The 21506-nt window shown below is 39.3% G+C and overlaps 1 protein-coding gene across 3 annotated transcripts; it reads left to right on the top strand.

Annotated features, from left to right (window-relative positions):
- The first annotated feature begins 64 nt into the window (after window positions 1-64).
- Window positions 65-19424, top strand: Cutc (cutC copper transporter). Of its 3 annotated transcripts, none has more exons than XM_057779320.1 (9): window positions 65-248; window positions 2585-2656; window positions 5950-6009; window positions 6845-7054; window positions 7674-7709; window positions 10470-10573; window positions 14436-14463; window positions 18062-18167; window positions 19013-19424. In XM_057779320.1, exons 1-9 carry the CDS (start codon window positions 191-193, stop codon window positions 19125-19127), a joined length of 789 nt encoding a protein of 262 aa, XP_057635303.1. In that variant the 5' UTR covers window positions 65-190; the 3' UTR covers window positions 19128-19424. The 3 variants fall into 3 exon arrangements, with proteins under 3 accessions (XP_057635303.1, XP_057635302.1, XP_057635304.1); XM_057779319.1 differs by having other exon boundaries at window positions 10440-10573; XM_057779321.1 differs by lacking the exon at window positions 7674-7709 and having other exon boundaries at window positions 10440-10573.
- The last annotated feature ends 2082 nt before the right edge of the window (window positions 19425-21506 follow it).

Raw genomic sequence — 21506 nt, 5'->3', positions numbered from 1 at the left:
CAACACTTCCGGGTCAGACACCGCAAGCGTGCGCCCCGCCCTCCCCCCCCCCCCCCCGCGAGGCTGGCCACTGCACTTGCGCCTACGACTCTACGGGGCGCGGGCGTCGGGAACGCGCCTCCTCCGTGGCTCGCGCAGCCGCGGGGACTCCGTGGAAACCGTAGGCGAGCGAGGGAGGAAGGCGGGAGGCATGAAGAAAGGGGCTTCCTGCGAGCGGAAACCGGCGTGGATGCCGTCGGGGAAGGCGGGTGCGGAAGGCGACGAGGCAGGGGGTGGTGTGCGGGTCGACCCCGGGTGGGTTCCTCAGCTCCTCGTGGGTCCCAGGCAGTGACGCTTCCCGCGAGTCCCCACGCTTCTTGGGGGTCCCGGCGGGTCACGCTTTCCCGCAAGTTCCCCCCAACTCCCCGAAACCCCTTGGGCCACAAGAGGGCACCATCGCCTGCCACCTCCCTGTCGCTGCGGTGGATAATAAACGTGCGGTGACTAGTGGGGTCTGTTTGCCCAGCCTTTGGGTTGGTTACGCGGGACTCGTTGCTTCCTGCGGGAGTCCTCCAGGTCTGGCTATCGCGGCAAATCTCTTCCCACTCAGTGAACTCTTGGTTCTCCAAACCAGCGGTTCTCACGTTTGTTTTTCTTAGGACTTACTGTCCTAAAAAGTATGTATTGACTGATAAGTTAAAAAATAGCCGTAATATACCTATTATATATTAACACGTATAACTTTTATGAAGGATAAATATTCCTAAATAAAGTGGTATAAGTGGCAATGCTCTGTGTTTTGCAAATCTCTTTAATGTGGAAGATTTTGCAGATCTCTTTAATAATGGAAGATAGCTGGTTTCTCATACCTACACTTCCATCCGACACGTTTCCATTGGTGAGAGGCTAAGGTATAAAAAGGCAAGTAAAGCCGCAGACTCAGAGTCCCCAAAGCCACCTGGAGTATCTTGCTTTGAGCGCTACTGCCTCAAACGTCTTTTCTGATCCCTACGAAACACGTTGTTGCCCGGGCCCTTTTGTAGTCTTTGTAGCCATTCCTGTCCTTTCCTGTGAGTGTGACTGTTGATGTGGCTATCAGATTTGTGGAGTTAGTGCGTTGTTATTTAAGGCCATAGGCTAACATTTGAGTCCCAATCTTGGGACTGATAGTCTTTTATTAAATAAACGACAATTGTAACTTCATTTTAGGAGGTGACAGATTTGTGTTTTTCAAAGTAATTTTTCATCGTTAAAGCAATGTTAGGTCGAAAAAGTCAAGCAATACAGAAAAGTAAAAACAATTACAAATTCACTGCCCATTAGTAACCAGTACCACAATATGGTGACTATTTTTAAAGAGAGCAATACATGAAGTATGAGTGTATTGATCGTTATTGTGTGGGGTGGGTACATGTGGCATAGTGAGTGTGTGGAGCACAGAGGTGGTAGCTCTTCCAATTTTAAATACATCGGGATGAACTTGGGTTGTCAGGCTTGCACAGTAAATGGCTGTACCCACTGAGCCGTTTCCTAGGCTCCAGCATTCAAATCTTTAATTAAAAATAACTTACAGGAAAAACTCAAAGCTGTTTACACCATTCTTTTTCATATTAACATGTAAATTTGCAATTCAGGTTTTAGGGTATATTTGGGTGACTTGTTAGCATGGTAGCTCCTGTGCTTGCTGAGAGAGGAAGACAAAACTCTTAAATAATGACCTTACTAAGTCAACCAGTAGAGATCAGATATGTATCTCGAAAGAGGTGAAACTAGGGTTTGAATGAGATATAAGTTATTATATAAGTTATTTGATACAGAAGGAGATAGATCTTTCTACTTTGGGAGAAAAAAACATGGAAATGTGACTTGATATGATCCTTGGAGAAGTTTAGCATTTGAAGATGAAACTAGAAGAATTTTATCATTGGGATAGTATATTCATTGGCAAAGATGGAGACTGAGGAACACTGAAGTCATAAAGAAGAAATAAGATATAGTTTATTAATGTTAATGATGAGGCAGGTGGATCTCTGTGAATTCAAGGTCAGCCTGTCTACAAGAGCTAGTTTCAGGACAGCTATGACTATTGCATAGAAAAATCCTGTCTCATATATATATGTGTATATAATGTTTAGTGGGTGTACACTTTATGTAAATTATCTCAGTGATTACTCTGAGGTCAGGAATTGAAACCTCTACTTTATAGAAAAGTAACTTGTCTAGGGCCACACAGTGAATAAAATGGTGGCATCAGGATTCGAAGTCATTTTAAATATGTAGTCTTTTTAACTGTTAGCATTGAGAAACGTTCTGAGAGTCTGAGCTGGGACACAATGATGAGATCTGTGGTTTAGGAAGATTTAATTTCACATTTACTATATACTAAAAATTGTTTCACTTTGGCTTCTTTTGCGTATGTCTGTATATCTGTTTCATAGTATGGACTCACCGATTTGAATGAGTGTGGCATTTTACCACGTGGATGGGTCTTAGTACGTGTGTTTGTTTCTCTGTTGCACATTCAGGCACAAAAACAGAAGTGTTAGTGGAAAATTGGCATGAATCGCTAGTTCCTTCAAGAATTTCTGTTGTTTGTACCCTTTAGGAGCACCAAATGGATTTCTTATGGAAGTGTGTGTAGACTCGGTGGAGTCGGCCATGAATGCAGAAAGAGGAGGTAAGGGAGACTAGATAATGAACAGTGGTTGACAACCTTTTTAGGGTCTGAGAATGAGTCCTATGAACTGACCTCCAAAATCCCCTGGCCAAGCTGGGCACTTGGGAGGCTGAGACTGATGGGATCGCTGTGAAGTCAGTTCTGGCTATAGAGTGAAACATCATTAAAAAAAATAAAGCCCTTGTCATCCCTTGGACAGTAACAGTCCTTTCAGAAGCAACTAACTAGAAAACCTACTGAAGAGCGTGGCGTGGCGACACGTGCTTATGATCCTAGCACAGAGAAGCTTGAGGTCATGAGGGTTGAAAGTTGGAGACCAGCTTGAGCTAGATGGGGAAACCTTGGCTTTAGAAAGTAAGGCAAAACCAAAAATTTATTGGAAGATTACTGTCTAATATCCTCATTTCCCCAAGGAGGTCACATTTTATGGCAAGCATCTATAATCCTCCTTACTCATTAACATGATTTTTTTTATTGAACTTGACACAAATTTAAGAATTTAAAATAGTTTAAAATACAGGGGACTGAGCAAGTAGTTCAGTGGCAAAGCACTGTAGCATGTGTAATCAATCCCCAGTGCTGAAGAATGAAAATTCTAGATGGTTTTAGAGGTCTTATCTTTTTACCATAGGTGCTGTTTTGTTTTGTGTTCTAATTTTGTTTTTTTGTGAGAAGCATAAGCATTTCCATCATCTCAAGATCAGAAAAATAATTTTAACAACTTTTTGGTAGTTAAAATTTGCTGTGACAGATTACCGGGCAAAAGAAACTTAAAGAAGGAAGAGTTTATGTTGGCTCACAGTTAGAGGGATTCAGTCCATCGTGGCTCTGAAGGCATGGCGCAGAGCTTGGGGCAGCTGATCCCATTGTGTCTGCAGCCAGGAAGCAGACAAGTGGACGCTAATGCTCAGTTGGCTTCCTCTTTCTGTTTTGGTTCTGGGATTCCGGCCATGAATTAGTGCCACCCATGTTCAGTGTGGGTCTTTCCTCCTCAGTCAAGCTGCTCTGGAAGCTCCCTCAGAGATGACTCCAAATCTAATCAAATTGACAATGAAAGATAATCATTATAAACTTCAACCATTTTTAAGTCATGGTCAGTAGTTTTCAGCAGACGTTTTTGGTAGGGAGCAATTTACGTGTTTTCAGTTTTTCTGGACACATTTGATTATTGTCAGTCCTTGCTGATTTCTGGAAACCTTTGAAAATGTAAAATCCCTTCATGGCAATAAAAAGGAATGAAGGGCTGATCATTGCTGTAACAGGTAATCCCCCTTGCCCTGGGGGAATTGAACCCAGGGCTTTGTACATGCTGGGTGCTGTATTACTAAAGCTACATCTCTTATTCTTGGCTGTTTTGAGAGTCTTTGTGTAACCCAGGGTGACCTCGAACTGTGATCATCTTGCCTAAGCTTTTCAAGTGCTAGGATTGCAGACATGTACTACCATACTTTATGATTTCCTCGTTTTTTTTAAAAAGGTTTCTTTTTCTCTTTTCCCATAGTTATTTGTTAGATGCACTGTGATGTTCATCACTCAGAGCACCACAGTCCCAATTTTGCTGACTATGTAAGTGGTGCCATTTGATATTCTTTTCTAATCTCTCTATTCCCTGTTGAGTTTAAAGTCCAATTCAGAATTGAGCTTTAATACAATTGTTTCATAGGGCTGGAGAGATGGCTCATTGGTTACACACACTGGGTGCTTTTTCAGAGGCTATGGGTTCAGTTCCTACACCCTCGTGGTGGTTCAGTTCCAGGGAATCCGATGTCCTCTTCTGGCCTCTGTGCAGCAGGCATACATACACATGGTACACAGACGTTCAGGCAAAATACTCATACATATAAAATTAAATAAGCTGGGCAAGGTGGTACATGTCTTTAACCCCAGCACTCAGGAGATGAAGACAAGCAGATCTCTATGAGTTTGAGGCAAGTCTACTCTACACAGCAAATTCTAGAATTGCCAGGGCTATAGAGAGAGACCCTGTTTCAAAACATCAAAATTAAAATAAAAATTTAGAAATAAAAATAATTTTTAAAAATTGCTTTATAGGCAGTATCCTGTTGTATTACATTAGGAGGACATCTTGTGTTTTTCTTTGTGTGTGTGCATGGGTATAATGTTAAGATTGTTCAGTGGATTCAGGTGTTACCAAACTGATCTATCTTTATAAGTTTTCCAGTCATTTGTTAATATAATATGTGTGTATATTCATAAATATATATATATTTGGTTGAATTTTGTTTGTTCTTTTGTTTTTGAAGGGACATAGGATACCACTACAAACTTGTAGTTGAGGCTGACCTTGACTCATGACAATCTTTCTGCCCTAGAATTACAGGTGTATACCATCACGCCCTGCTTAATATTTATTTATTTATTTATTTATTTAGTGTCTAGTATACAATTAGAAAGAACAGCTTTTTTATCATTTGGTTGTGTTGAAATTTTGTTAGTATGAGAGGAAGGGAGAAAGACTGCCTTCTTTGTTCTCTGATTTCCAGAATAACACATCTGTTTGCTACCCTCCAATGAGTTGTTTTAACATTATAAAACTAGATTTAGACGTGTGTTTTAATTTATCATAGTTATTTTGTTTGTTAATGCTTAAAATATCCTGTCTTTGGTTAGTGAGAGCCTTGTCCCTGAGACCTTTTTTGTAACATGACCCCAATAGTTTGACAGGTTTTGTTTTTTTTTTTTGCTATCAGTATTCACCTCATCTTGAAATTATCTTGATAGCTACTACAAATTAACTGCTTTGTTTTGTTTTAAAACTTAGAGTAATAAGGAATGTTTTCAAAAATTGATGTTACTTTCTTATTGGTTGAGAGTTAACATCCTACTATTTTCTATCCAATAATGTCTTTGTTCCTTGTGCACGGCAACTCTAATACAAATTTTTTTTTTTTTTTTTTTTTTTTTTTTTTGGTTTTTCGAGACAGGGTTTCTCTGTGGCTTTGGAGCCTGTCCTGGAACTAGCTCTGTAGACCAGGCTGGTCTCGAACTCACAGAGATCCACCTGCCTCTGCCTCCCGAGTGCTGGGATTAAAGGCGTGCGCCACCATCGCCCGGCCTCTAATACAAATTTTAAGAGAACTGGCTTAACTTGAGTTAACTCTTTATTTGGCTATCAGTAACACAATGAGGGTTGTAGAATACAATTGAGTTTTAAAATATTTTTACTCTAATTTTATATTTTGATTTCTTTGTTAAGCTCTCAGGTTCTTTTTATATTTAGATAAACAGTTGTCTTATCATAGGAACTTTAAATAAATATGTTTTTTAAAAAGGTGCTGGTCGGATTGAACTATGTGCTGGCTTATTGGAGGGAGGAACCACACCCAGCATGGGTAAGAATCTTTTCTTTCCACCAAATTTCTCGTACAGAGATAGCAACAACTGATTATTTAATGTTATGTTAAGTAAATGAAGACCATGCTACCAAGTAGAAATACTTATAGTTGTAAATCACATCATCAAAGGTTTTAATTAAACATATTTTTAGTTAAACATATTTTTGTCCTCAACCTCAAGAGATTGGAAGGTAAATTGTTTTTATTATATCAGCTGACAAGTGCTTTTAAGTATCTTCAGCCCTTCTGCTTTGCTTTCTATCCCTTGGCTTGCGCGCGCGCGCGCGCACACACAGAGAAGCTGGGATGGATGAATCGTGCTTATTCTGGTGGAGTGGTACCTACAGTGCAGCATCCTGGAGCCTCAGCGTGTTCCTTGGGTACAGCGCAGCTAGAGGAGTGAGCTGGTCTCCCCTTGTGTCTCTGTAGGGAGCAGTCTTAGGGTGCAATCATCTGGGAGGAGGAAGCTGCAGTTGCTAGTTTTTACACTCATTGGTCAGTCATTTGTAAATGCTCAACTTGAACCAGAGGAGGGCTTTGCCATGCCTCTGAGCCTCACCCAGAGGAAGGCTTTGTCAATTGCCATGGGTCTGAAGCTTTGGTCCTTGTTAATAACACACATTCACTAAGAACTTCATCGTTCTTTACACATTCACTCAAGGCTGCCTCCATTCCCCATAGGCCTCCTTCCCTTTGTATCATCCTCTGATTCTTCAGCTCTTTTCCTTTGGAAATGATAGATAAGAATAACTATATATGACCAATAATAGTTTAATAACTTCTCCAGATTTCTTAGCTTATAGTTGAACTTTAGTCTGCTTCTTTCTTAAAGGTATTCTTCAAGTAGTAAAACAAAGTGTCCAGATTCCAGTTTTTGTCATGATTCGACCACGGGGAGGTGATTTTTTATATTCAGATCGTGAAATTGAAGTGATGAAGGCTGACATTCGTCTTGCCAAGCTTTATGGTGCTGATGGCTTGGTATTTGGGGCATTGACTGAAGATGGACACATTGACAAAGAGCTGTGCATGTCTCTTGTGGGTAAGAATTTGTAGCTGAGGTGTAAAAGCCTCTAGCACATATACACACTCTCCTGATGCAGAAAAAAAATACAAAATTGATTTTTCAGACGTACCTGCATATACTTAAACTAACCTATCTTTAAAAAAAAAGTTGTTTAGCTATTTGGGGTAGAGGGTATACGTGGCAAAGCCCTCTTGGTACTCCTTTGTTGTTGTAGATCAGGTTCTGCTCTTGCAGAGTTTAAGAGAAATTTACATTGATTGCATTAACCAATACACCGAAACTTGAGAAGGTATTCTAGTCAATAATGAGGAGAGAAAGTGGAGAGGATAAATGCAAAATATCTACATTATGAGGCCAGAGTTTTTCTTGACGATCCTTAGAGTATCCAAGTAATTGATTTAATGTTGTCTTTGTAGTTCATGTAATTTTTGTTTGGTACCCTAAGGTATAGATAGTTATATTTCATATGAAAGTCAGAGTTTAGAGGAAAGATAGGATTTTTGAATTTATAAGACTGCCGTTTTGTTACTGTTTTAGTTCACTATCTTAGCAGAAGAGAATATAAAAGTTTTACCCAAGGAGAATTCCACAAATGATAATGAGCCTCCTCCTGTTGCATGCCTGTCTTTTATAGCTCTCTGCCGTCCTCTGCCAGTCACTTTTCACCGAGGTGAGTCATTTCTGCTCTGATAGGTTTGTTAGATGCTGTCAGTTTTCAGATCTTACCAGATGGCACCACCCTTCTGTAGTGTCACAGTGATACTAGTTAGTTATAGATGAGGAAATGGTGTTCGGTGCCTAGAAAACTTGAAAACTCTGTTATGAAACCTTGTTAAGAAGGTGGTGGTAGCATATACTTGAGGAGAGAGTAAGCATTGCCTGCAAGTGTATGTGTCCAACCTAGTAGCAATCCTGAGATTCACTATTTATTAGATCACCCTAGATCATATACAGCCCTAAAAGGAGCAAATCATGGCCATTGAAATGAAGTGTACCTCCTGGCTTATTTGTGCCAGGTAAAACCATTCCTAGAGCTAGCGGTGTGGTCAGCTTTGTCAAATAGAGACTTCTTGTGGGAAGACAAAGTAGATGTGTGAACAAGAATCAGACTTTCCACGAAGAATAGATGCTAATAGCTATGACCCCCGTATCTGGCTGAGTCCTGCTGAGCCTTGGCAAAACCGAGAGACAAGTGTCACTGTGTTTAGAAGACACTGCCACTGCAGATGAGAAGAAAGAAGCCTTCAGTCCAAACAGTGATACTTGAGAAAGTGTTAAATGCTTTTCTTCTTTTTAAATAGGCTTAGAGGGAATTGCCAGTATCTGTCTCCATGTATAGAAATTAAGATTAAAGTATTTATTGCCCTTTGAAATTTATGACAGTACCAGAAACTTTTGTCTTGATTTGGTATTAGCAATGTTTCTTTAAAAAAAAAATAAAGGCAATAAAAGACATTATTCTGTCAGTATCTTGATGCCAGGCACACCAAAAAGATTTTTAAATTAGTGAACATTTATCTGAAAAAGTAGTTTAAATTTTGTCATTCTTAATAGTTTTAAAAAATGAAGCAGTCACATAGAATATATTTAAAAAATTTAAACTTTTAAAAGATGACTTCAAATTTCTATTTCTTAATCTTTCTCTAATAAGTCTAACAGAAATATTTTCACGATTTATAGAAATAAAAATTGTGTTTTAATAGTGTTCTTGGTTCCACTTTTTGCCCGCTTGTTTATTTAATAAGGCAGTATAACCACTGTTGGGAAAGTGATGGCACCAAAGCAGGAAAACCTGTGAACTACAGCAGCTGCCTATGTCCAGTAAAGGGTGTCCCCAGGACCCATAGTACCTCATCTCCATAGACTAGAATTCTGTATCTTATACTAGTGCCGAGCACCAAAGCAGAAGTAGGTTTTCTTTTTTAAGGTTCCTAGGCCACTTCTCTTATTGTTCTGAAGAGAGAAGACCCATCCCTTTCCTCTCCATTTAACCTTTCCTCTCTCCTTCCTCCCTTCTCCTGAACTTGGAATCCTCCTGCCTTGTCTCCTGAGTGCTAGAATTACAAGCCTGTGCCTCCATGCCTGACTCAAGAAAGGAAGTATCTTAGTAGAAGAGAATCGAAACCTCGTGTTGTCTGTTGAAAACAATCAGCTATGAGTCTTGAGTGTATCAGGCAAATGATCTAGTACAAACCACTCAGTGATTGTGAGAGTGAGGCCAGGTTTCTCCTGGGACAGGCGAGTATAATGTGCCGTTTCTGCAGTATAGTTTGTCTGCGGCCTTTGAACACTTTTCCAGATGTGACCACATTTACAGCATTGTCATAGCTAAATGTTACCTGTAGAAACTTAATAGTTACTTTAAAATTAAAATTTTAAGTTTCATTTTAAAGAGAAACACTTGTGATTACTGAAAATTTGAAACTTGTCACGTCTTCTCTTTGTCCAAGTAAATGCTCCTATTGAAATGTGTGCTGATAAAATGGCCGTGCCTATTACCGGTGGCATGCAGAGTTTTGTACTGGCAAACTCTGACTCTTAAAAAATAAAAAGAACCCTTAGAAATGAAAAAAAGAACTCTTAGAGCAGGCCTGGTGGTGCATGTCCTTAATCCCGGAACCCTAGTGGCAGAGGCGGATGGGTCACTATGAGTTTGAGGCTAGCCTGGTCTACATAGTGAGTTCCAGGATACTTATAGTTACATGATGAGATCCTGTCTCAAAAAGAAAAGAAGGAAGAAACTCTGATTTGTAGCATTTTCTTGTTTCTGTGGTTTAAATGCTTTACTGTAGAGAGCCGTGTGGAGTCACACCCGATGGCTATGTGTAGAGAGCTGCATGGAGTCGCCCCTGATGGTGCTGGCTTCCGCCCTCTGCGATCCCGAAAGCGAGCGCTCTCTGTGATAATCAACTCCTAATATCAACTAGGCCTGACTTATGCTATTATCACGCAATGATTGTCAGCTGCTTGCTTATGCGTGGTCCTATGGGCAGTGCCCACCTGGCAATCTGGGGTTGGTTGCCCATGCCTACTTAAGGGCTGGGAGAGTTTTGCCCGAGGAGAGAGGAAAAGGGAGAGTGAGAGTGAGTGAGTGAGAGACAGAGAAAGAAAGAGAGAGATAATTGTAAAAAGGTCCTGAATAAAACTGCTTAGCAAGAAGAGCTGCGGTGTGTCGCGCGTCTTCCTTGTGGGACGAGGTAGAGCCGCAACACTTTACCTTGACTAATTTTAAATAAAAATTATGAATATTTCATAATTATCTATTGTAAGGCAATATAAATCTAGCATACCATTATACATAATATATATTATACTATGTATATATACACACTACATTTTGGAACCTATTGAATTAGAGGATATTTCAGTTCAAAATTCAAATGAGTTTTACTTATTTTAGCCTTTGATATGGTTCATGATCCAATGGCAGCTCTGGAGACCCTCCTGACTTTGGGATTTGAACGTGTTTTGACCAGCGGATGTGACAGTTCAGCACTTGAAGGACTGCCTCTAATAAAGCAACTCATAGATGAGGTACAAGAGGGTTGTGGTTACTCTGAACATTCTATTTACTATATATATTATCAGTGTAATATTCTGTTCTATTCAGCTAGTTTATAAAAATGAATATTACTGACTTGGTGATTATGGAAGAAAAGTAGAGCCAGAGACATATTTATATGATTTTTATTTATTTATTTATTGCATGGGTATTTTAAATAACCAGGGCACTTCAGATCAAATCATAGACAGCAAGTTTTACCTTTTCTCTGTCATTAGTCTTGTCGAGTTTTACACCACATCTTTTTACTGTCAATCTATGTATATGCAGGGGAATCCCTGTTAAATTTACAGTTGTCATCTCTGTATATATATCCTAAAACTTATGTTCTTTTTAATTCTTTCCAACTATCAATATATTAGGATTGTTTTCTGATGTGAGTAAACTAGATTTGTAGAGCAGTCAGAGATTGCTCTTGGAAATCTTTTTACATTTGTTAGTGTGTGCATGCACATGGCATGTCTGTGGAGCTCAGAGGACAGTTTGCAAGAGTTTCTCTGTTCACCATGTAGGTCTTGTCAGGGTTGGGCATTATTTCTGCAGGCATGACTTAAGGTACTAAAGAATGAACAGAATTTGAAGTGAAGAAAAGAGTATGTAGAACTTTGAAAACCTTGCTAAACAACATTTTATGTTTAATTTTTGACTATGGGGAAGCCCAAAATGTTTTGGAATAGAAAACATAGTTGGTGAGCCAGGTGCTGCATGAGTTCTAATTGGTATTGATAATTGTAGGAAGAGGAAGAGGGCCTGGGACCGCTTGTTTGTCCCAACCACCCAGAACCAAAATAACCACACAGAACCTATATTAATTAAAACACTTCTTGGCCCATTAGCTCTAGCTTCTTGTTGGATAACTCTTATATTAATTTAGCCCATTTCCATTCGTTTGTATATCACCACATGACAGTGGCTTACTGGCAAAGATTCTAACCGGTGTCTGTCTCAGGCGGAGAATCCGTGACTTCTCTCTGGCTTTGCCCTTCTTTCTCCTAGCATTCAGTTCTTTCTCCCCGCTTTCCTAAGTTCTGCCCTATCAACAGGCCAAGGCAGTTTCTTTATTCATTAACTAGGAAAAGCAACACACAGACAGATGGACCTCCCACATCAAATAATAAAAACCTGGAGCCAGATATTAGTGCAAATGCTGAAAGGTCAGAGAGAGAAAGGAGCAAGCCACAGCCAACTCTTACCTTGTTAACTCCTCATCTGAAAGGGGACCGACCTCTTTCTCCTCCCACCTAATATTCCTCTCTCTATGCAGCCACATCACTTCATATCTGTCTGTACAGACCTTCAGACCTCTATGGTTAACTAGTGGCTAGCTCCACCCTCTGATCTTGAGGCAAACTTTGTTATAGTATAAACAAAATGTTACTGCATTCCCCCCTCCTTTTTTTTGTCTAAAATAAAGAAGGGGCCGGGCGGTGGTGGCGCACACCTTTAATCCCAGCACTTGGGAGGCAGAGGCAGGCGGATCTCTGTGAGTTCGAGACCAGCCTGGTCTACAAGAGCTAGTTCCAGGACAGGCTCCAAAAACCACAGAGAAACCCTGTCCCGAAAAACCTAAATAAATAAATAAATAAGTAAGTAAGTAAGTAAAATAAAGGTTATATAAAAAAGCTATATAGAATAAGTATAATAACTATATAAAATATATACAGGCAATAAATACATTATTACACTGGCATTTGGGCATCTGGGTTTGGGTTGATTATAGGTCTAGGTGTCAATGCCTGTGTCTGCCTTTATTGGATGGCTGTTTTGTTCCTTGGTGTAATGTCCGTACTGCTATGGTCCTGTAGTGCCTGTACTACGTGTACTGCAGTAGGGAAGGTGGTGTCTGAGTTGGGGGAACCACCTGGCGATTAAAATACACACATATAGACAGAGACACGGGTCATTCTTGAAACAAGAACGCCAAGAATGCCAACTTTATTGTGTTCCTGGGCAGCTTATTATAGTGCCTTCCCTGACCATTGTCCACGCCCTAGCTCTCAGAATCCTTCAGCTGCAAGCCACCAGAAACCACTCTCCTGCCTCAGGGTCACGTGCTCAGCAGCTGCAAGCATTGGTTGCTCAGAGCAGCTGCTAGCACAGGAAAGCAATCTGTCTACCCTGGCAGGCAAAGGGTCATAGAAAATTCAGGGTCTGGGGGTCCAAAGTCCCAACACTTGGTTTTTGTTTCTTCCCTGATCTTCTGGTCTAAGTGTCCAAGGGTTCTAGTGACTAGCAAGTCTTCAGTTCCAGTAGGGTATCTCTGCTGGTGTTTTTGTGGTCTGCTAAACTTATGAAGTTTTGGGTGCCAACGTTGCCTTTTCTATTCCAAGTGCCTGTGTAGTCTCTGAAGTTCTGGGGAAGTGCTTGGCATCTGGGATTCCTGGTACAGCATGGCACCTAGTGCAGCAGAAGTTTTCTGCTGGTCATGGCCTCCCGTAAAGCCAGCGCCTTCTTCCAAAGTTGTAGGCCAGAATATGAAGCCCAAGGAGGGGTGCAGTCTGGGCGTCTATCCAGATTTTTAATCCATCAGAGGATTATTCCATTCGTGAAGTTAGAGTCCTCACGATACAGTCATTTCCCCAAAGTCTTTTAGGTGGCAGCCAAGCCCGTGGGGGTCATTTCATGTTCAAACTATACCATAAGGTTTTGTTTTTCAGATTATTACTGATGCTCAGTGTTTTGTGTATTTTTTTAACCACCTCTGATAGTGTTAGGTAAATATATTATTCTAAGTAATCTTTTATAGAAGGACAAAAAGTATGATAATCTTTATCTCTTAAAAATATTTGTCTTTATTTTAGAAAGCTTTCATTTGTAAGAAACAAATAAATGTGACTTTTCCTCCTTCTAAGATCATTTCAACTTCTTAGATAGTCAATGTTTTATGGATGCTTTGCTCTCATGTATTTGAGAACATGATACATCTTTGCTCCAGTTAATTTTTCTAACAGTTAGTAATTTTGTGAAATCACCCCTTCCTCTCCGTCCCTATTTTATTACCTGACTATATTTTACCTCCATTGTACTCGCTATCTGAAATTTTATTATACAAATATTGTTTATCTGTTTCATCTTCTTTTAATGTTTAAAGTTCCATGCCAATAGGAACTTTCTTTGTTTACCATGTCAAAGGGATAAATTCCTCTCTTCTCTCTTACATTTAGTTCCTGGGGCAAATAAGCCAACAAAAAAATGTGCACATAACCATATTCTTGTGTGTGTGTTAGCAAAGAAATATAACTCAAAGAGATAGTTAGAATGAGGGGCTTACATATGATTTTAATAGGTGAGAAGGCTTTAGAAGGGCAGCTATGGGAGAAGAAGGATTTTCTGGAAAGACGTAGGAGGATGGATAAGCCATATGATAATGTCAGAAATTAAATTAATTCGTATATTTTCAATTAAATGAATGTATGGCTTTATTCTGTTGATATTTAGTTAATGAGGCAATATTTGAGTGGATTCCCCTCTTTCCACTCTCACTACCATAACTTCAATTATGTTATATTGTCCTTTCTGCTAAAATTTTATATGCACCTATTTTCATTCTTCTGCATACCAAACTTTCTGTGATTTTTCCAGTAAGATTTTTCTTAAGGTGGTGTGATTATAAAGTTTATTTTTATGTTTATAATACTATACATTTTAAGGCAATAGAATAAAAATCTTTCTAGAAAAAGCTTATAATACTGAACATATTTCTTGCCCACTATCTTTTCCCTAAGAGAGAGAAAACTATTGAAAAATTATTAGTAGTAACTTACATTTTTAAAATATACTTATTAATCTCAATTGAGAGAAAGATACTAAAATTTACTTTTTCCCCCTTTTCAGGCAAAAGGCAGGATTGTGGTGATGCCAGGTATTTATCTCTCTGTTTTTTCTGCTAATATGGAAATAGCGTGTTGAAAGAGCAAATGAGTGGTGTGCCAGTGTGGGCACCTACATCCACTTAAAAACAGAGAGCTTGGGGAGAATTCTAGACAGTGTGTTAGAAATGTACATAGGCTTGGGAGAGCGAGGAAATAGAGTATAGACAGTTATAAAGAGAAAGAAATAGTTTTTAAAAACTAAAAATAAAGTCTTTAAAGAGACAGTAGAAGTGACATAGAAGAGTACAAATAGTCCTCTGTGCCAGGCTGAAAGAGATAGAGAGAGAGTAGGCAGAGTCAGGGAGAAGACATGCAGCTGCCAAAGGAGACTGCTGGAACTGTCTGAAACTTTACCAGTAGGCCACCACCTTGTGGTAGGTAGTGCCCAGATTAGTAGAAATGGGTTAATTTAAGATATAAGAGTTAGCCAGAATTATGCTTAAGCTATTGGCCAAACAGTATTGCAATTTAAAAGGAAAAAAAAAAAAAAAGAAGAGTACGGACAGTCATGAATTAAAGGCGTAAAGAAAAATAAGCCACGTAAAGATGGAAAATACACAGAGAGTCTGGATTATGCATATTATTATGTTTTCTTTGAATTTTTTGACTGCAGATACTGGGGGCTGCTAAGCTAAACCAACATAAAGGTATCTTAACTTCAAAATTTGTGTCTAAGGATATGTTGCTTTGGAAAAGAGGTTCTGTTTTTGTTTCCTCAGAAGATGAGAACCTATAAATTCTTTCCAGGCTAATGTGGTTTGATGAAATAAGACCTCCTGAAAGTTCTCTGTGAACCCTAAAAATACTTCGCCCAACAAATAGCAGGAAGAAGTTTGAAGAAAACTACACCCCAATTCCCAAAATTATTGTTTATAAATATTTGTTTTCATTTGAAGGGGGTTGATTATAAGTGATTAATGGTCACAATAAATTTCTAAAAAAAAAGGGGGGGGGATATGATATATAGTTGGATACTTTGCATTGGTATGGATCTTGGTCTATTGATACATATTTAAGGCTAATTTTGTTACACTGTGTATATATATTTCTGCTCCTGGTTAAGATTTATGTTTAGACAGCTCATTTAAAAATGTAATGTATAATTAAAAATTTCAGATAAATAGGTAGTCATTTATAATAGTCAAACCTGTAGTCATGTTAGATAGGTTTTCTAGATATACAGACATATATTTCAATTATATAATCTTCAATACTTCAAAGACTTATAGAATATGGCATTTACAATGTTTTAAGAACTTAGATTTTTTTTCATGACAATGAGACACATCTCCTGGCAGCACCAGTTTTTTTTCAAGAGGATGATTGGCATCAGAGAGGCTCCTTATGGAGTTTGTTAGCCATTCAGTTTCTTGTATGGACTGCTTGATGGTATGCTGTATAAACTGGACATGTAGGACCCATAAAAAAAATCACTGCTGGGCTTGCCTAAAGAAGGTGTTGCTGCTTCACAGAAAAAAATGCCAGGACACAGAAGAAAGCATCTAGTGAACTTTGCCATTATAAGGCAGACAGATCTTAAATTTCCTGTTTCATGTTAAAATCTGCTGGATAGTATGGGCCTGCAGGCTGAAGATGAATGCTCCAACGTTACAGAAGAACTTTGGGCGACTGTCCAGGCAATGAAATGTCTCTACCAATTCTAGAGTTTTGTAAGTTTCTTACAATGCACTTCCTGTTAACTTAGGTAATATTATGTCCTTCTGGGGTCTTTGAAGAGTTAAAGACAGATAGTTAGTTTTCCTTAGTTATGATAAAAGATAAATTAGATATAAAACTTTAGACCTACAAAGATGGGATATATGATAGAATATTTTCCTTAATTTGCTAAATGTTAATAACTAAATATTATAACTATAATTCTTGATTAATAAGTGTTGTGTTTATATAATTTTACTATGTTAAAGTTAAAACTTTCCTTTTTAATGAGACAGAAAAGGGGAGATGATGTGGGATGTCCTTCTGTATATGTGCTGCTTTATTGGTTGATGAATAAAGCTGTTTTGGCCAATGACTTAGCAGAGCAAAGCCATGTGGAATATCCGAACAGAGATAAAAGAGTAGGCAGAGTCAAAGAGATGCCATATAGCTGCCGAAGGAGACAGATACACAGACAGGGTATTGTTATATAGCCCAGGCTGGTCAAACTTTATATCATCCTGCCATAGCCTCAAGTGCTGAGATTAGAGATGTTCACCACTGTGCCTGACTTGTTCTTTCCACTTTTTAAGGGTTCAGCAACATGGATAGCACTAACAACAACAACAACAACAAAAAGCCAAGCTAATGAGTCTGAAGAAGTGTAGTAAAAACACAGCTTAAAGTACAAAGTACCTAGCTAATACCATCTTAAATGTTTTGAATATATTTTCTTTATCAGAATATGAAAATAAATAATTTCATATTTATAATTACCGAAATGAGTTCAGAGTATGGCTGTTATATATATTAAAGATTATTAAATGAATGTCATAAAATATTTGGCTACTTTTTTTTGAGATTTATTTATTTATTATGTACACAGTGTTCAGCCTCCATGTATGCCCTCAGGCCAGAAGAGGGCACCAGATCTCATTACAGATGGTTGTGAGCCACCATGTGGTTGCTGGGAATCGAACTCAGGACCTCCGGAATAGCAGTCTATTAACCTCTGAGCCATCTCTCCAGCCCCCATGGCTACATTTTTTTTTTTTTTTTTTTATTTTCGAGACAGGGTTTCTCCGTAGCTTTTGGTTCCTGTCCTGGAACTAGCTCTTGTAGACCAGGCTGGCCTCGAACTCACAGAGATCCACCTGCCTCTGCCTCCCGAGTGCTGGGATTAAAGGCGTGCACCACCACCGCCCGGTGATATTTTTTTAAAAAGTTAAATTTGTCAGTGAAATGAAACAGAGTTAATCTTAGGATGAACAAGCTGTAAATAGTTTGCTTAGTCTCATTTCCAGTAGAGTCAATATGTTCTTCAAACCCTGGGCTGAGCCAGGCGATGGTGGCGCACGCCTTTAATCCCAGCACTCGGGAGGCAGAGGCAGGCGGATCTCTGTGAGTTCGAGACCAGCCTGGTCTACAAGAGCTAGTTCCAGGACAGGCTCCAAAGCCACAGAGAAACCCTGTCTCAAAAAGCAAAAATCAAACAAAAAAAAAACCCTGGACTGGAGCAAAGTGCTACAGGTCCTCTGTTAGGGATATGTTTCTGATGCCTTTGTAGCTTTTCCCTTACACCTATCTTGAACTTTCTGTGTATACACTGAGGGGAAAGTAATGATGGAGTGCTGAAGATTTTCCTTGTCCAGATAGATTTTAAAATCCAAACTCAGTAATGTATAGAGCATTGTGACGTAAGCCAAGGGGTAAGTGGGTTTTCTTTATAAGCTCCGTCCTCACAAGTTCTCCTGAGTCTGTAGCGTAGATCTTGTTCACTTGTCTTCTGACCCCATATTAGCTTAGAGACAGTAATTTTTGAAATGTGGAAATATTTAGAATGAATATTTTGTGTAAAATAAGAATTTATATATATTTAACTTTCATGTGATATTCTGTTCCACTTAATGTATTACTTTTTCTTTGTAACAGGAGGTGGCATAACAGATAAAAATCTGCAGAGGATTCTTGAGGGTTCAGGTGCTACAGAATTCCACTGTTCTGCTCGATCTTCTCGAGACTCAGGAATGAAGTTCCGGTACAAATATATTCTTTACATACAGGAGAGGATGGAATCTTTGGTTGCTTAAATAAGAAAACCTTAGTTAATGTCATTATTAAATAATAAATTGCTGTGATTAGTAAGTATTGTGTTTTTCAGGTGAAAAATATTTCTAAAATGATTGTTGTTCTGCCAGAAATAAACAGTAACTTGGGAATATAAGTGAACCTTCATAGCCTTTGCTGAGTCATGCTGGCCGTCACCATTTTTATGGCTATATCTAGTCTGCGGGCCTACTAAGAGACACTTAGTTCAGTGGAAGTGATTTCCTAATTCAAGCATTGCTGGGCGTAAGAACTTTGTAAATTAACTCAGCAGTAAAGTATCCAGTGAGTCATCTACTCACATGTACTAGTTCTCTACGTGCCCTTTACTAAGTTAATAATTGGTACAGGGCAGCTTCAGGACCACTTTATCTCTCCTACTGTAAATAGTCTCCATTTACCTTTGCTCTTTACTTGCAGTTGTTTTGAAATTTTATTACCATTAAGGACTTTAAACTACTATGTTTTTTTCAATACCCTAGGGAATTCCTACAACTTAATTGAGTCATCTCATTTACTGGTGGGTGAGCAGGGATTCAACATAAAAAAAGGAAGACCTTAGCATGTACATTTTCAGATATAAAATCCAATTTCCTGCCTGGTAGATTTAGCTACTAGATTTTTCAAGTCATTAATTAATGAAAATTTCAAGTATGGTAGTCCAGCATCCTTGACCTTCACCTGTTCTTGAGCCATGAATGAGTCTGTAAAGTTAAGGAGGGGTGTATTTCACAACTGATGCGGTTATCTATCTGGTCTTTGTTGTTTCTATTGCAGAAATTCCTCTGTTGCAATGGGAGCTTCACTTGCTCATTCAGAATATTCTCTAAAGGTAACAGATGTGACAAAAGTAAGGACTTTGTATGCTATTGCAAGGGATATCCTAGCTTAACTTCTCCCAGAGACGTGGAATCACACTGTGAAGACTGAAGCAGAACCTTCAATTCTCCACATGGCCATGGAGTGTGTTTCCAAGAAGAAAAAGAAATTGGAACAGCAATGTAATCCTTTTCTCTGCCAGTCATTGCTGTCATGGTGGCTAAATTTAGCCTGTGCTTCTTCCTCAGGGAATCCACTGATAAACTGGCAAAGGTCAACTCTAAGGTATGAAATCAGATTTGGTGGAGAGTCAGTTTAGTCCACTTTTTTTGCATTTTCATTTGTAAAATAAAAATCCTCATTCTGTTGTGTTATAGTCTCATATTCTTTTACTTAATATTTTCAGTAGTTTATTATGAAAGAAGATTGTTTTGCTTTTATATTTCTTGTAGTTTTCCTTTCTATCATGTACTCGTTGGATTTGTTGCTCAGGACAGGATGTATAGGTTGCAGTAAAATGGTATAGTGTAAAAATTCCCAGACTTGGACTTTTTTCTTTGAACTACATCCTGATATCCAAATTGAGTCAAGTTGTGTCTTCCAATGTGAAAGTTTTTATTTCTTTGGGTCTTCCAGTAGCCACAATGAAAATCGGTGCTGATAACAACACAGGAGACAAAAATCTATATTTCTATCTGAAGGGGCTCAAGGTGTTGGATGACAGAGTGATGACCACAGTTAAAGGCAAACCAGAGCTCAAAAAGAAAGTACATCCAACATAGTGGTAATTTGGCAGTAAGTGTTGTACTAGAGTCAGGTACAGTGGTGTGTGCCTGTAATTTCAACTGCTAGAGAGGCTGAAGCAGGGGGATGGCTTGAGTTCCGGAGTTCTGGGCTGTAGTGTACTTTACCACTCAGTTATCTGCACTATATGGTGACCTCTAGCAATCAGGCGACCCCTGGGTGCCTAAAGAGGGATGAATCAGTCAAGGTCCAAAGTCTTATCACTTTAAAGATAATGCAGGGCTGTGGTAAATAATAAAGGCGAGATGAAGGTTCTGCCATTACAGGATCAGTTGCAAAGAAGTTTGCAGATTTGTGGTTCAGGGTTGCGGGCTATGCAGGTAGAATAGCATGGTTCTGGGGATTTTGTTAAATTCACAGACCTCGAAAGCCGCATTTAAAAGTTCCTGGAGTTAACCAATAATCCCAGCACTTAGGAGACTGAGATAGGAGGATTGCCGTGAGTTTGAAATTAACCCAGGCTACAAACTGAGACCTTATCTCAAAAGAACAAATAGCAGGGCTGGAGAGGGAACAACAATTTAGAGCACTGACTGCTCTTCCAGAGGACCCAGATTCAATCCCCAGCACCACACGATGGCTCACAGTCACCTGTAACTAGAGGTCCGGGAGTTCCCGGGCCTTCCTGGGGCCTCCTCAGACACCAGGCATGCATGTGGCACACAGACTTACATTCAGGGAAAACACTCGTACACATAAAATACAAAAAGGCAAAACCAAATTTCTAGACTTGGTACCATATATACTTGCAAAGAAATGCAATGTAGTGCTTCAGGCTGACCCTCTCCTGTGCGTGGACTGTCGGATCCTCCAGAGATAAGAACTGTTCTGTCGTCTCTTTATTTGTTTAAGTTAACAAAGGAGCTAAGAGGCCATGTGAATTCCTTGAGATTTAATAACAAATTCAGCTTGTTTATAAGACCTGGACATTGGTCTCCTAACCCCAAATCAAGTTGTCATCTTTGAGATGCTTTGATTTGTGGGTGTTGCACAAAGGACAATCCTGGGCAAATGAGACGTACCAGGGATCAAACCATATCTCACAATTTAGTCAGAAGAAAGCTAATATTTTGAACCTTAAATCCCTCATTCCTAAACAAGGCATTAAACACTAAACTATCGTTTCTGGCTAGATGATGTATGAAAGCACCAGGCACTCGCTGTTCATTCTTTCCTCCCGTGTTAGCTTTCTAGGACCTGTGTGTTTCAGACCTCTCCAGGAGGCACAGCGTTTTAAAGCCAGCACTCATTTGGTATACTCCACTATATGAGTATAATAAAATAAGGTAGTTCTTTCCTTGGTTTTCTACATTTTAGTCCTGTTTTAAAATACTTTTTGTTGCCAGGCAGTGGTGGTGCACGCCTTTAATTCCATCACTCAGGAGGCAGAGGCAGGCGGTTCTCTGTGAGTTTGGGGCCAGCCTGGTTTATAGAGTGAGTTCCAGGACAGCCAGGGCTACACAGAGAAACCCTGTCTTGAAAAACCAGTAAATAAATAAATAAATACATCTTGTCTTGGTCGTCATGTTTTGTCACAGCAATAGAAAAGTAATAGAGTTTTAAGAATTCTCTGGGAGGGGCTGGAGAGATGGCTCAGTGGTTAAGAGCATTGCCTGCTCTTCCAAAGGTCCTGAGTTCAATTCCCAGC

This window comes from Chionomys nivalis, chromosome 8 (assembly GCF_950005125.1).
Source record: "Chionomys nivalis chromosome 8, mChiNiv1.1, whole genome shotgun sequence".
In the NCBI taxonomy this organism is placed as follows: domain Eukaryota; kingdom Metazoa; phylum Chordata; class Mammalia; order Rodentia; family Cricetidae; genus Chionomys; species Chionomys nivalis.
The sequence above is the reverse complement of the archived record's forward strand: the minus strand, read 5'-3'. Positions and strand labels throughout refer to the sequence as shown.